Raw genomic sequence first — 15,679 nt, forward strand, 5'->3', positions numbered from 1 at the left:
CTATCAAAAAAAAAAAGTGTGTTTTGCAAACCAACAGTTCTACGCTTTTTTTGTGATTTTTTTCAATTAAAAAAACAAAAAAACTGTTTCATTTCATTGTTGTCACAGTATAAAAATTTAAAATAAATCAAAAAACTCACCAACAAGTAAAAGCCTGTCAGACTCTAAAACAAAAAAAAAAAAAAACACAACATTTTTAAAAATTTATTTTTATTTTTCACACATCATACATTTTTATTCGTTTTTTCCAGAGTAGTAGAAAGTAACTAACTAATAAATAACTAAATTGTTATTATTGTTTAGATCGATAAATAGAATTAAATTAGAATTAGAATTAGAATTAGAATATAGATATATAGGAAAATGTTTTTCAAAAATAAAAAGAAAGAAGAGCAGCCACCAGTGGCCTCTCCAAATACAAACCGATCACCTCCAACCAATCCACAGCCATCAAGTGGAATTCGTATTGGATCGGTCTCTGCAAGTGCATCAGCAGAGCAATTAGATCAAATTAATGTATGTAATCATTAGACAAAAGAAAAAAAAAAAAGGAACAAGTCTATAGAACTTTATTCTAATTCAAAATTCACCATTTCGAAAATTAATTGTAATTACAGGCAAATAAACAAAAGATACCATCACTCTTTAGATTGCTGGCAGAGCACAAGTTATCAGAGCGTGATATATGGGAAGGTGAACCACAGTTATTCTCAATTTTATATCAATTTAAAGATCAACTTGGAAAGAGTACGTATAAATTTCTATTCTCTGTTTTCATTAAACAAAAAATCTATTGTTGCAAATTTTTGTTGATTTTTTTCAATCAACGGAATTGGAAATGGATTGGATTTTTATTTTTTTCATCGATGATTAGGACCTAGATATTTTTTTTTTAGGGGCTATACAACCACACTATGAAAAAAAAAAAAAAAAAAGAATCTTTTTTCATTTCAATTTGTTTTTTTATATTCCGTTGTGTTTGGCATATAATCTCCAACTGTGGTGATAACAATTTAGATATTAAATTTTAAACTAGTTTTTTGTTAAATTGTTTGTTTGTTTATTTTAGTTTTTTTTTTTATAAATAAAGTTTCATCATTTTGTTCCGATTTGGTAATTTTAATGTAATTCTAATATGAAAATTTTAAATTATTATTTTTAGCTGAATCACCACCAAACATTATAACATTCCATATGCCAACGATAGCAGAATTTGGCGACACAAAGAAGAAATCATACAAGATCAATAAGAAATTCACAGTATCTCAAACCATTGCTTTGATATGTAAGAAACAACAGATTCCAGATCCAAAGAGATTCTGGATTGGTTCACTACAAGGATTTATTATGAGTGACAATGAACCACTGAGCACCTATGGTCTTGGTAGTCTTTTTGAATCATGGGAGTTAAGATTAATATATAAACAAGATATCTTATCAAAATCACCTTTAAAGAGTAAGTTTATAATTATAATTATATAATTAGTAATCAATTGGCAAATTATTAATATGTTTATTTCTTTCTTTCTTTCGCAAAAAAAACAGATGAACCACTTGAATCATTAGGAACTGAATTTATTGTTGTATTTGAATTACCACCATTGGAAGAATTCAATGGATTAAAGAAACATGTTGTTAAAGTTGATTCCAATCAAACCATTAAAAGTGTAAGTCTAGAATGAATCGAAATATATTCATTTCTTTTTCTTTTTCTAATTATATTATTATTATTTTCTAGGCAATTGGAAATATTTGTAAGAAATATAAGGTAGAAGGATCAGAAAGATTTTCGGTTATGACAATCGATGAGAATCCATTGGTAGAGTTTGTATTGTTCAGTGGCGCGTGTTTCAAGCACTACGGTCTTGGTTACAAATTTAAAAAGTGGGATTTGAAGATTGTTTTCACCGATTTGATTGCACCATACGTACATCGTCACACTGTGATTCCAATGCACGGTTGGGCACAGGTTTCTCCAGGACAATTGGATCCTTTCACAGCACGTGCCATTATAAACGATCTCGAGGAGAAATGCTCAGAGTTCCAATCGGAGATTCGTCGTCTCACCAAAGACGTCGAGGGTGGAAATGAGTTGGCACAGGAGCAAGCCGCTGAAATCGAGCGTCTACGCGAGGAGATCGCACGTTTGCAACGTGTCATGCAAGAGGAGCGTGAAGCCACTCTTGCCCAAAACGAAGACTACGAAGCGCGAATCACCGCTGCCAACGCCGAAATTGAGACTATGGCCGGACAGCTCCGTTCGATGAAGGCGCGACTCGACGACACTGGCGCACAACTCAGCACCGCCAAGATTTCCAACGACGATCTAACTTCCACTTTACACCTGTGTCAAGCTGACAAGTCAAAGTTGGAGAACTACGTCGAGGAGCTGAATGCTTCGATTGCCGACTACCAACAGAGATTGGAGCGTCAACGTGTCCAGTCGGTCGACACTGAGAATCACCTCACCCAAATGATCGCTACATTGGAGCGTGAGAAATTAGCGATCAAAGAGGATGCACGTGCTTCACTCGAGCGTTTCACCACTGAGAAGGTCTCCAGTGAGGAAGCTGCCAAGCACTTGCACGCCAGTCAAGCTATGCTCGTCACCCAATTGCAAGACGACTTGGTAACGTCACAGCGTGAACGTGAAATGATGGCACTCCAAGTTCAGAAAGCAACACTCGAACGTCAGGAAGCAGTCCAGCTGGCAGAACGCGCCGAAAAGAAAGCCGAAGAGATGTCCAAGACTGCCAAACATGTCGAGCGTCAATTCGGTGACTTGGAGCGTGAGCGTGACGTTCTTCGTCAGCAAGTCCAAATCAAGTTGGACGAGATTGCCGATCTCAACAAGGATTTGGAGTGGTCCAGAGAGACTATGGCAGATATGGAGCGTCGTCTCACCAGTATGTCGGGAGAAGCCAAAATGTACAAAGATATCAAAGATAAGGAATCCGCCCGTTTCAAACAATCGTCACAAGAAGAAACCAAAACCAAGAACGACCTCGACGCCGAGCGCAAGCGTAACATCGACGCCACCGCCAAATTCAACAAGAAGATCCACGAGTTGCAAACCGCACAGAAACACCAAGAAGCTGCCTACCAAAACGCCGAATCCGCATTCAAGAAGCGTGAGAATGAGCTGCGTTCACAAGCCGAAGACTACCGTGCCAAATACGAAGAGTTGCGCCAACAAGTCCAAGCCGGATCCGTCAAGGATGGAGCATCGATTCCATCGCTGCCAGCAACCGGTAGTGGTTCTTTCATCAAGAGCAATGGTACACCAAAGGAATTGGCAAGTTCGCCAGTTCTCATTGGTGGCGCAGGAAGCAGCGCTACAACCTCACCAGACTCATCTTCACAACCAAAAGTCAATGGATTGTTACCATCCACTGCAACACTCATAATTGGTGGTCGTGGAAAGAGAAATTCACCGTCACAAGAGGAATTGGCCGCTGCCAAAGAACATCTGAAAACTATTCCTGCACCTGCACCAACCAAGGAAATTGCTGTAGTTGCCGACAATCTTTACAATTCACTGCAAACTCGTTTCGTCAATGTCAACATGGAGGCTGAAGAATTGAATCTATCAGAATCAGATACAGAATAGATAGATAAATATGATAAGAATATGAAAAAAAAGAAGTAACAAGTTTACTTTTTTTTTAAACAAAAAAAAACAATCAACAATCCAAGAATTGAAAATAAACAACTTTAATATAAAAGTTGGTATATGTAAAATTAAATAAATAAAAAAACCAAGAAACTTTTAAATCATTCAGTTTGATTGAACATTAAAACAATTTCAATGAAATTAATTTTTTATTAGAACTTCTGTAAAATTACTAAAAAAGTAGATTCTTTAATAGGTTCTATACTTCAATTGGAAATTGATTTATATTTATTTATAACCATCTAAAAATATCAATAATTTAATCATCATACCTTTTTAGGAATAATTACTTTAGTTTGTTTATAAATAAATTTATTTTTTTTGCATACTACCTTTTTAAATCATTAAACCAATTTTTATTATCACAATGTAATAATTTAATTTACAATTGATAATTTAATTTTAAAATTAAATATATTAGTCTTGTGTATGAACATGTTTGTGTTATTTTCATTCTATCTTTCTTTCCAATTAAAAAAGGAATTTTGTTACCCTATCCTTAAGTTAAATCGTTGATCATTGATACATACAGTGTTCACACTAACTCAATTTTTCACCACCTTCAAAAATACTTTTTTGGTTGTTTGTTTTTTTTTTTCAAACACCCGCCAACACATCATTATCAATTTACCCTCAAGTGTGTATTTGTGCGAGAGTGAGTGAGTGTGTGTAAACAATCCAATGCAACAAAAACAAACAATAACAATAGGAACAGTAATAGCTATTAAATAATTACTCTTGTTACGATATAGGCACTGTAGTTGAACTGTCACTTCCACTTTGTGATAAATGGTCATATGGGTGAATTTAGTGTTTGATTTTAATTTATATTTATTATATATTTCCTATATACTTTTATACCAATATCAGTCACTGTGATCACTAACTCACCATTTTTGATGATTAAAATAAATTGAACATTCATTTCAATTCATATTTATCAAATTTGTTATAAAATAGAAATAGAATGGAAATATAGATTATAAATTACAAAGTAACTTTATATTATCCAATTACTATAGTAAATCATCAATCATCAGAAATTAATCAAACAACAAAATAAAAATAAAATAAAAAAGTAAGTTGCTGTCAATCAAACACCATTCAATCAAAATATTATTATAATATATCTCTTACAAATGTTGTTTGGTTACCAATGAACAAATATTTGTAAGCGAGTCATTGACCAACTATCATATTAAGTTTTCGATCTGTGTAATAACTTTGATGTACAGTAATATTGTTGTAGAATGACAATCATGAACTCATGTGATATTCATTTGTCATTGTTACTTCTCTCACCTCTATGATTAACAAAATTATAAACAACAATGATTGTTAGCAATATTAATATTAAAATGTTATCTTGATTTTGTTGCTTGTTTGTTTGTCTGTTTGTTTGTTTGAAATAAATCTAATCAAAATCAAAAGGTCAAACATCCACGAAATTCAATCAACCATAAAAAAAACATAACATCCAACTAACCAACCAAACAAACAAACAACCAACCAATTTATGCAATCTAAACAATCTGATAATCAACCTTTTTTTTTTTTTTTTTTTTTTTTTTTTTGATTTTATGATTGATCAATCATAGTCAGTGTAATCAATCAATCCACAACCAACAAACAAAAATCAAACAACAATACTATACTCTACACTTCCAAAATCTGGCCAAACCACAGGTAATAACAATTGCAATCTGTGGCAGTAAGTTCACAACACCTCACCTTTCAAACACTTGAAAAAATTAAAAAAAAAAATAAACTAAATTAGATCTTACTGAATGATCTCTATTCTCTATTTGCCATCCACAATTCCCACAAAACTTCAAAAAATAAATAAAATAAAAAGACTTTCTATCGATAGATAAAATAATCTGTTCAACAACAACTCTTCTCAAAACTAGTTTATCAAATAATTCTATCTACTATTTACTTAATTTAATCTCTAAAAAAAATATTTTTTAATAAAATAAATATCAAAATATCAAAATCTCAAAGTTAATCAAGATTTAATTTAAGAATTCTTTTAAAGTAAAGTAAATCAATGAATTGATTGATACTATCAAACAATAAATAATAAGTTCACACAAAATTAGTATCTTAAAAATAAAAAAACACAACAACCAAACGCAAAAAAAAAGAAATAAAAAGATATTTTTTATCTTATAGTTTTAGAGATTTTAATATCTTTTTTTTAATTTTATTTTTTTTTTTTTCAATTTTTTTTGTGTTGGAGTGGCAGTGTGTATTGTGTTTTTGTGTTATGTGGTTGTGTCTGTTGGTTACTTAGTTGATATGATTCATATCAACATAGAATAAATAAAATAATCACACACTTACACACACATATCTCATTCATTCAAATATTAATAATTAAATAAATAAACAATCAAAAAACCTCTACAATCATACACACCCTTTTAAAACAAAAAATAAATAAGAATAATAGCAAAAAAAAAAAGCAAAAGCAAAAGCAAAGGAAATCAAAAATAAAAAAAATTCATTTTTTCAAATCAAAGTGTTGTTGGAGTCACACATCTCTTCTCTTTTCCCCTTTTTTCTTTATTTTTTTTATTTTTTTTTATTTTTTTTTTAAATTGTTTTTTGTGTTTGTTTGTTGGTTTTGTTTATTTTTATTATTTTAAATATATTATATTATATTATATAATGTTTTTGTTGTTGTTAAATGAATGACAACAATAATAGCATAACAATAGCAAATATACATCATCAGCAGTAGCACTAGCACTAGCAATAACAACAACAGCAATTACAATAATATTATAATATAACCAACCAAAAGTAACAAATTAATTAACTAACATTCATAATATTTTTAAAAAACAATAACATTTAATTAACTTGACAGTAACACAAACACTCACATTGATAATCATTACAAAGTTAATTTTGATAAAAATACACGGAACAATAATTGATAAGTAAGAATTGTAATGTTGATATATGTTTTATTTGAATATCAAAATTATTTATATATTTTTATATTGGCATTAGCCAGTGCACTTTGTTGTTTTTTTTTTAATATCAATCAATTATCGTGCTAGCAAAGAAATATTAATGATTTAATTTTTAAATTAAAAAAAATAGAATTAGATTAGGTTAAATTGTTTGCAAAATTAAGATTTTGCTAAAAAAAGATAAAGATAAGATTATTAGAGTTCAGGTTGTCAGTTTTCATCTTTAGCTATTATATTTAGCTTATAGAAGTTAACTATTAGGTTTTTGCTACTGGTGAAGTTAGTTATAGTTATAGATCTTACCTACCTACCTACCTACAATAATATATATTACATAGATAGCTTATATTATATACAGTTGAAAAATGAATGTAATAGAGGAAGAAGATGAAGATTATTATAAATCCATTATGATATCTAAATCAACAAAAGATGAAAATAGTAGTAGTAGTGGTAGTAAAGATAAAATAACAAAAACAGATATATTGTCGTTGCTAGATTCAATAGAGACTTTTTCAACATCAGCACCGACACCACCAACAAATACTACTTCTATTGTATCGACGTCGACGACACTTAACAATAGTAACAATAGTAACAATAGCAACAACAACAACAACAACAACAATATAAATAGTAGTAACAAAAAGTTGATAGTTCCAACACTACCATTGAGTACTCTAAATAAGACCGATCATATCATGTTAAGCAATAGCAATAGTAACAATAGCAATAGCAGTCCAAATAACAATAACAATAACAATAGTACTGGCAACAGTAAAAGCAATCCTACATCGACAACATCAACAATAACTGCATCATCTTCAACAACATCACCAGCTATCAATGGTTTAACATCGACTACTATTTTATCGTCTTTGTCTTTGGATCTATCTCAATTGGAAACACTGAAAAACAACAGTAATGTCAATGGAAATATAAGTGGTCATAATAGTAATAATAATAGTAATAGAAGTAATCATAGTAGTAGTAGTATATCACCTAAAACAATAAGCAACAATCATCACCATCATAATAGTAGTACTGCTTCTCCTAAACAAAGTAGTAGTAATAACTCACCTAAATCATCGAGAACCTCACCTAAATCACTGTCACCTAAATCACCAAAATCATCGTCGTCGTCGTCGTCAAATAATAATTTATCATCATCAACTTCATCTTTATCGTCAATGTCATCTATATCATCTTTATCATCGACTTCCACCTCTTCAAATAATCTTGCGGCATCATCAACATCAACTACGACAACGACAACCTCATTAAAGTCCTCTAAAAAACCAAATCTCTATGTAAACACAAGCTTTACGAATCACGCTGTCGTAGAGCCATATCCACTGTCGTCAAGCGAATTGTCACCACCAGCATCATCATCATCATCATCGTCCGGTGGCGGAAGTAGTCGTGGCAGCTCAAAAGGAGCCATCAGTAACGCCAACAAGTCGAAAACACTCAATGAGAAGACACTACGCGAGCTCAAGCGAACCAGCAGTAGGTCCAACATATTCAAACCGGAAACACCTACCTCTGACCGAAGTGGCAGTGTCAACTACGGAAAGATCTCGCCACAGATCTCTCCGAATGGCGCGTCTAAATCGCCGTCTCTTGCCGGCGGTATTGGCGGCGGTGGACTCATCAACCACAAGAAATACGACGACATGGTTGCACGCGAACCCACCTTCTTCTTGAGCACACCGTCGATCGGCTCCAATCGTCTGAGAAAGTCGGATCCGACCATCATGAAATCCGACCTCGGACTGCCCAACCTCAATTTCGAGAATCCCTACACTTCGCCGGCATCGAGTCGCCACAATCGAAGCGCGTCGATCAAGCAGTCGTCGGGTCACGCCACCATCTCCAATCCACAGCAGCTGACGACGCAACTGCGAAGCAGCGAGAAGCTCTCCAAGTTTTTCGGTACTACGACGGTGCCCATCGAGAACCAGCCCGCCATCAAGGTGCCAAAGTTCCTCGATCCATCGCAACAGTTTGATGATAGCGACGATGACTCGTCGGACGACGATAGCGAAGGCAATCAAAGTCACCAGTCTTTCAATGACGATGCCACTACATCCGAGTCGGCTGGCGGCGGTGACTTTACACCACGATCGATCTCACCCACGACATCTCCAACTTCCACACCCTCATCACCGTTGTTTGCACCACAATTCCCTGGCACTATTTGGGTATCTGGCGAGTCTCCAGCACGACGTCTACGCGTCAGATCGGCAACCACATCGAGCTATCAAGACTCACTGTCATCACGACTGTTCTCACCACAAATTACACCTAGCATACTGGCGCCACCACTTACCGACAGATCCAGTCGCGATTCATCACTCTCTGATAGAGAGAACAGCAGATCTTCAAAGGACAGTTCATTCGGATCCTCTTACAACACTGGAAGTGTGACACACAGAGACTACAGTGGCGGCAGCAGCAGCGGCAACAACAGCAACTCGTACAACAATGGAAAGAACAAAAAGCTGCTGATTGCAAAGTTTCTCTCGAAATCAAACAGCTCCACCAACGTACCGAGTATCACCAGTTTGAACAGCGCCACTTCTACTCCTCTCAATAGTAGTAGTCCCGGTGGAATTGGTGGTGCCAGCGGTGGTGTCCACAAGTACAGCTTCGAATCCAACTATATCCTGCCGGCGTCTAGCAAGGAGTCACTGACAGCACTCATGAAAGACAAGATTGGATTCGAACTGTTTAAAGCGTTCTGTGAGCGTGAGCACTCACTCTCGAATCTCTTGTTCCTAGAGGAAGTGGAACTGTTCCAACTGGGTACATCAAACGATTCATCTGTCATAATAGATGAATCCAATAAAATCATTTCTCGATTCTTACAGCCAGCTGCTGATGAGGAATTAGCAGTCGATTCTGGTGAAGTAAATCAGATTCAAACATGTATAAAGCAATATCAACAACAACATCATAATAATAATAATCATAATAGTCAAACCAATAGTAATACTACTAATGGTAATACAACACCCGATGGAACAACAACAACAACAACCTTTGTTCCACCCTCACCAACATCACCTTTGGGTTTTATCTGTTTGGAGCAACCTTTGCAACGACAGTTAGACCGGTCTCTCTTTGATAAAGTATATCGTATGATCAAAGAAGACGTTTCTTTGGATTCGTTCAAGCGATTCTGTCATATGTACCAACCAACCATCTCCAATTCCGGACCTGTCCAAACACCAACGATGACATCGGCAGCACTCGCCGTACCCATTTCAAGTAATAGCTGGAGTGGTATCGGTACATCGCCAATGCATTCGCCATCCTCTACACCATCACCTTCATCATCACCACCTTTTGACATATCATCATCATCACATCCAATACCCTTTCCAAACAACTCACCGGCATCACCACGTCTCCCACTATCACCGCAAACTCCACACTCGCCACACTCTAGTGTTTCACCATTTGGTGACCACAGCAGTGCCAGTCGTCCAAATGCACTTCCAAATCTCTCTGGTCATCACAACAGTAGTAGCAGTAGTAGTAGTGGCAGCAGCAGTAAAGATCAACCGACAAATCATCACCATAGTCACCTTACTGGAGTGACATCACCTCCTCTCTCACCAAGAATTTCAATGATTAAACCACATTTCCTCAAGGAAACAAGAGCATCTTCACTATCGTCAGCATCTTCTCCTCTGTCGATGTCAACCGGTGTCGATGAAAGCATAGTCCTCAAACAACAATTCACCGCCACAAACAATAACAACAACAATAACATCAACAACAATAATAACAATAACAATAACAACAACCACAACCACAATAATGAAGATGTTCCATATGGTTTGGCATTTGGTTACAAACGTGGTAGCTGCAAAGCACCTTGTGATTGTGTAGCTTATAAACCCGAGGGTGATAATGGTGGTGCCTGTCTTAACTGTGGACACTATCCAGCGATGCACGCAAATCTTGGCATGATCGGCAACACGACACCACCTGCTAACGGAATTTCCAACGATATCTTTGGCAGTGGAGCAGCAACTGCCGACAGTGATTCCAAGAACAAAACAGACTCTATTGTCTATCTCCAAAAGATCATTTCCGGAAATCTATCGAATTCAACATCAATCGAAAACAGCCCAACAGGAGATTCACTACTACAGAACAACAGCAATAACAATAATAATAATAATAATAATAACAACAACCATTCTTTTGATATCGATATGGAATCGCTGAATAACAATAACAACAATACCGGTGGTGATCAAGAAAACCTCAACAACCATCATGAGAATAGCAACAATGAACCAGTTGAGCAACCAGAGTCACCCGTTTCCAATCCGCAAACAGCCAACTATCTACAGGACTTGGATCGTAAATTCCTTACCAATTTCAATAATTGGACGATCGATGGTGATGAGATTGTATTCTCCAATAAACTCGGTGAAGGTACATCGGCAAAGGTGTACATGGCCACCTGGAGAAATCAAGAGGTTGCCGTCAAGATCTTGAAGAGCACACCAGAGCATCAAAAACTCTTGGACTTTTTGAAGGAGCTCGAGATTATGAGTTCTCTGCGTTCGCCACACGTTGTCTATTTCTACGGTATGGTCGTCCAACCAAAGATCTGTATGATCATGGAGTACTGTTCCAATCAGACCCTCTACAATCTGATGCACACCACCATGGATTTCACGTGGGACTGGGTATTGAAGTTTGCCATTGAGATGGTCAAAGGTGTCAAGTGTCTGCACAACTGGAAGCCTGTCATTGTCCACCGTGACTTGAAGTCACTGAACTTACTGGTATCCGATAACTGGACCATCAAAGTAGCCGACTTTGGTCTGAGTAGATTCGCCACTGGCAAATCACAGTCTTCATTAAGAAAAACACGTGGTACCTACGCTTATTGTGCACCGGAAGTATATATGGGAGAGTTCACTGAAAAAGGAGATATCTTTTCAATTGCAATTATTTTGGTATGTATTAATATAATTACATTATTTTTAATATCCCATTAACTAATTAAATTATTAACAAAATCAATTGAACAGTGGGAATTGGTTGTTAGATGTATGAAAGCAAAATATGAGAGACCTTACTCTGAATTTAAACATATTCAATATGATTTCCAAATTCTAATTCAAACGTCCAAACATAATTTAAGACCTACCATTCCAGCAAACTGTCCAGAAGGCATTGTAAATTTAATCAATGCATGTTGGGATTTCGATCCAGAGGTAATTATTATTGAACAAACTTTTATTCTTTAATTTATTTATATACTAATTAATTAATATTTATATCTCAATCAAATTAGAAACGTCCTGCTTGTCCAGAGATATTGGAAACACTTCAGAATCTAGAACGTACTTATCAGGACAACAAAAAGAAATGGGATAAAGTTAGAGAGAAATTAAAGAGAACCTAAAGCTATATAACTTTTTATCAATTTTCGAGATAGTAGATCATCGTGATTATCAATGTTTTAGGCTAATCATCATGCTAAAACAATGTACATTGAGAGTAAATAAATTATATATATTTATATTTGTAATATGACTCAGATTTAATTATAAGCATCATTTGTTTTCAAATATTTATTTTGCGATCGCACACAATCAATTTAATCTTTTGGCTTGTTGTTTCATTAATATTGAAGTCATGGCAAACCCTTAATTCTTTGGGAACAATTGTTCACTCTTTGGAATTTATTTTATTTCTTTGAACTGAACAAAGTGAAAATCAGTCCTTGGTTCCAAAAAAAATCTTCTGATATTTTGATAAAAAATTTTTTTATTCTATTACTTTGAAATCATCATTTGGGCATTTAAGTCAAAGTTTTGACAAAGAACAAGTGTAGATTAAATTTAGTTTCTATTACAAAACAAAATGAACAAAGAAACATTATTGTTGGTTCTAAATAATGTTGTTTTACAAAAAAATATATTCAGACAAGTTAAAGAGATAAATCAATTTGAAACAGGTTCTAGTTTCAGTTGGAGAATCTTTCGAAGAAATCCACGTTTATTGACCAATTACAAGTATTTCGATCTTCTCAAGAGATTCTTTGAGGAGAGTAAGGATTTCCTTGTTCGTAATTCAGATGGCGAGACACTTCTTCAATATGATTCGATATTCATTAATCTTGCCAAGATTGGAAGATTGGAAGATCTAAAGTACCTATGGGAGTTGTTCGACATCAACAATAGAAGAATAGCTAAGCATATCAGTAAGCACTATGAGTTTTCATCGTTTCAAGAGATCTTTAGAAATGCAGTTGAAAACAATCATATGGAAGTGGTAAAGTTTCTGATGGATCCAGCTATCAAGTTCCCATGGAGTTATGAATCTGCACTAGTCATATCACCGAAATCCAAGAGTTTAGAGATGGTTCAATATCTATCCAAGTTGTTCGACCAGCACAACCGAGATTTCAAAAAAGTACCAAAGGTATATGATGAAGCAGCCAAAGTCGGAAGAGTGGACATCATTGAATGGTTAATTCAAAACAGACCTCAAGACAGAGAAGGAAACAATATGTACGATGGTGCAATCAGCAACAAGCATATACATGTCGTTCAATTTCTATTGGGTGCTGGATCAAAGTACGACAACACTTCTGGAAATCTTCATGGTTTTGCAGCAAATGTTGGACAATTTGAAATGCTCAAGCTCTTTCACCAGAAAGTAAGTTACAACAGATATTTCTCTGTCCAAGTTGCAATTACAGGTGCAGTTAGATGTAACAATCTTGAAATGTTGATCTGGATTTCAAAGAATTACGATTCAAAACAGCTTGTTTACCCCTTAAATTTAATTGAAATAGCGGTGGAAAACAATAATTTAGAAATGGTCAAATGGTTAACAGAGAATACCCCAGCAATGACAACTCACAAAGCAATGGATTCAGCTGCATCCAATAACAATCTTGAAATCGTTAAATACCTACACACCAATCGAAGTGAAGGATGTTCAAGTGTTGCATTCGATTTCTCAATTGGTAAAGGTAATATGGATGTTTTCAATTGGCTTGTCGAGAATCGTACTGAACAACCACAATGCACTTTCAGAGCGATGGATGTGGCAGCAGAGGGTGGCCATTTGGAACAAATTAAATGGTTACATGAGAATCGCAGTGAAGGATGTTCAACCGATGCTATGGACAGGTCCGCTCGATTCGGTCATTTGGCGGTCTTGAAATGGCTGCATGAGAATCGCACTGAAGGATGTTCATCTAGGATCCTTGATTATACTGATGATTTCGGAATAGCCAAATGGATCTGTGAGAATAGAACAGAGGAATTCTCTGCCTCGGACCTCATCCTTAACTTGCTTGGCCAACCTGGAAGTTTTGAAGCAATCAAATGGATCTGTGAAAACACCGATGTCGAGTGTCCGGAAAACACAGTTGAACAAGCACTGGCCAACGATGACATGGAGGTTGCTGAATGGATGATTATCAACAGAAGTGAATTCAATAATGGTGAATGGAGAATCGATAGTGACAGTATTCTTAAGTTGATTGAATACGATCAATGCAAAGCAATTGCTTATATTCTGGAGCATAACCTTCATGAGGCCACCAAAGATGAACTCAACGAATTCCAATCAAAGGTTAAAGATGAATATCCAGAATCTCTCGAATTACTCAAGATATTCAGCGATCATAAGACAAAAAGTGTGTTATCTAAAATAAAATCCATTTTCTTCTGATCAGGCAGAACATTCAATAAAATTAAAATATGTTAAATTTTTTTGAGTCACAAATGTGGGTGCAAATTCTGTGCTTTTCTTTTTTAAAAAAAATTTAACTAAGTGAAAAACTTTTTTTTAATAATTTTTTATTATTTTTTTTATTTATTGTTTGTTAAAATATGAAATATGAATATTCCAATAATCAACATCTATCTGAAAATGAGATCAAAACGGACATTTTCAGATAGATTCCAATGCACTCGTACAATTCGTTTCACAAGATTTTGTAACTGGCACCAAGTATGTTTCAAAATCTTTTTTGATAGAGAATGAGAATTACAAGTTTCTACGAAAACCTTATCAAGATGATTATCTGGCATTTCTCGATGAACATGGTTTGGGAAAGAACAGACTTGGAAGTTTGAATAGAGACTGGTTCAACCAGATTGTCAACCAAATAGTACGAGACCACATGAAGAATCAATGCAGTTTGAATCTGTTGAATATCGAAAGGATAAGTCAACACATTATGGAGCTGAATGGTTTTGGTCAGATCGTATCATTCATCAAGAAGTACCTTCTTGCAAAGCCAGAGGAAACAGTAGACTCGGCCTTGAGAGGGCCTTCTATTTTAATATCGTTACGACAACATGACGCCACAATCACCAAAGAATCGTTCGACCGATACAAATGTTTCAAAAAAGATTTCTTGGTGCCAGTTACAAAATCTTGTGAAACGAATTGTACGAGTGCATTGGAATTCATTCAATCTATTCTGAATCATCCAACTATTATTTGTATGTATACTTTAATTTTATTTAAAATTTTATTTATTATTTTTATTTATTTTCTAATTTATAAAATTTTATAGATCACTTTAGTGCAATATCAAAGAGTACTTCAAAAGATGGAGGAGAAGAAAGAGAAAAAATGGAAAAGGCCACTCTGTCGCTGCTGTGGTCACTTCTACCACTGGGATAAGAACGCTGCTAGAAACATCTTACTTCTTGGGTTACTCAGTGTTCGATATCAATTCCGACCAGTCGTGTTCCAATACATCAAATTTATTAACAAATAGAATTTTACATTCTAACAACATGTAAGTTAATTATTTTTTTTTTAGAAAAAAATTTTGACCTAACCTTCAATTAAATTTTTTTTTCACATTTTTTGCAATAATTTCTCTCTCATTCAAAAAATAGTTTCATGTGCAAAGGGTTTAAAAAAGTTTTTTTTATCTTTTTAAAGATATACCCAATCTGATAGTTTCAATCATATTGATACGTGTAATCAATAATCTGGATAATGACACCACGAT

General features: G+C 34.8%; 3 protein-coding genes across 3 annotated transcripts; all 3 read left to right on the plus strand.

The window, feature by feature from the left end:
• Positions 1-363: 363 nt before the first annotated feature.
• Positions 364-3,610, plus strand: PPL_01970 (uncharacterized protein; the record flags this gene model as incomplete). Its single annotated transcript, XM_020572969.1, has 5 exons — positions 364-516; positions 618-747; positions 1,163-1,456; positions 1,546-1,667; positions 1,739-3,610. 5 exons carry the CDS (start codon positions 364-366, stop codon positions 3,608-3,610), a joined length of 2,571 nt encoding a protein of 856 aa, XP_020437086.1.
• A 3,412-nt stretch (positions 3,611-7,022) lies between these two features.
• On the plus strand, positions 7,023-12,094 carry PPL_01971 (uncharacterized protein; the record flags this gene model as incomplete). The annotated part of the gene is made up of 4 exons (XM_020572970.1): positions 7,023-8,166; positions 8,707-11,642; positions 11,718-11,903; positions 11,984-12,094. The coding sequence occupies 4 exons, from the start codon at positions 7,023-7,025 to the stop codon at positions 12,092-12,094; spliced, it is 4,377 nt and encodes a 1,458-aa protein (XP_020437087.1).
• A 461-nt stretch (positions 12,095-12,555) lies between these two features.
• Positions 12,556-15,658, plus strand: PPL_01972 (uncharacterized protein; the record flags this gene model as incomplete). Its single annotated transcript, XM_020572971.1, has 6 exons — positions 12,556-14,344; positions 14,610-14,661; positions 14,823-14,962; positions 15,233-15,308; positions 15,440-15,460; positions 15,610-15,658. The coding sequence occupies 6 exons, from the start codon at positions 12,556-12,558 to the stop codon at positions 15,656-15,658; spliced, it is 2,127 nt and encodes a 708-aa protein (XP_020437088.1).
• Between the last annotated feature and the right edge of the window lie 21 nt (positions 15,659-15,679).

This window comes from Heterostelium album (genome assembly GCF_000004825.1).
Source record: "Heterostelium album PN500 unplaced genomic scaffold PPL_scaffold2, whole genome shotgun sequence".
Lineage (NCBI taxonomy): Eukaryota > Evosea > Eumycetozoa > Acytosteliales > Acytosteliaceae > Heterostelium > Heterostelium album.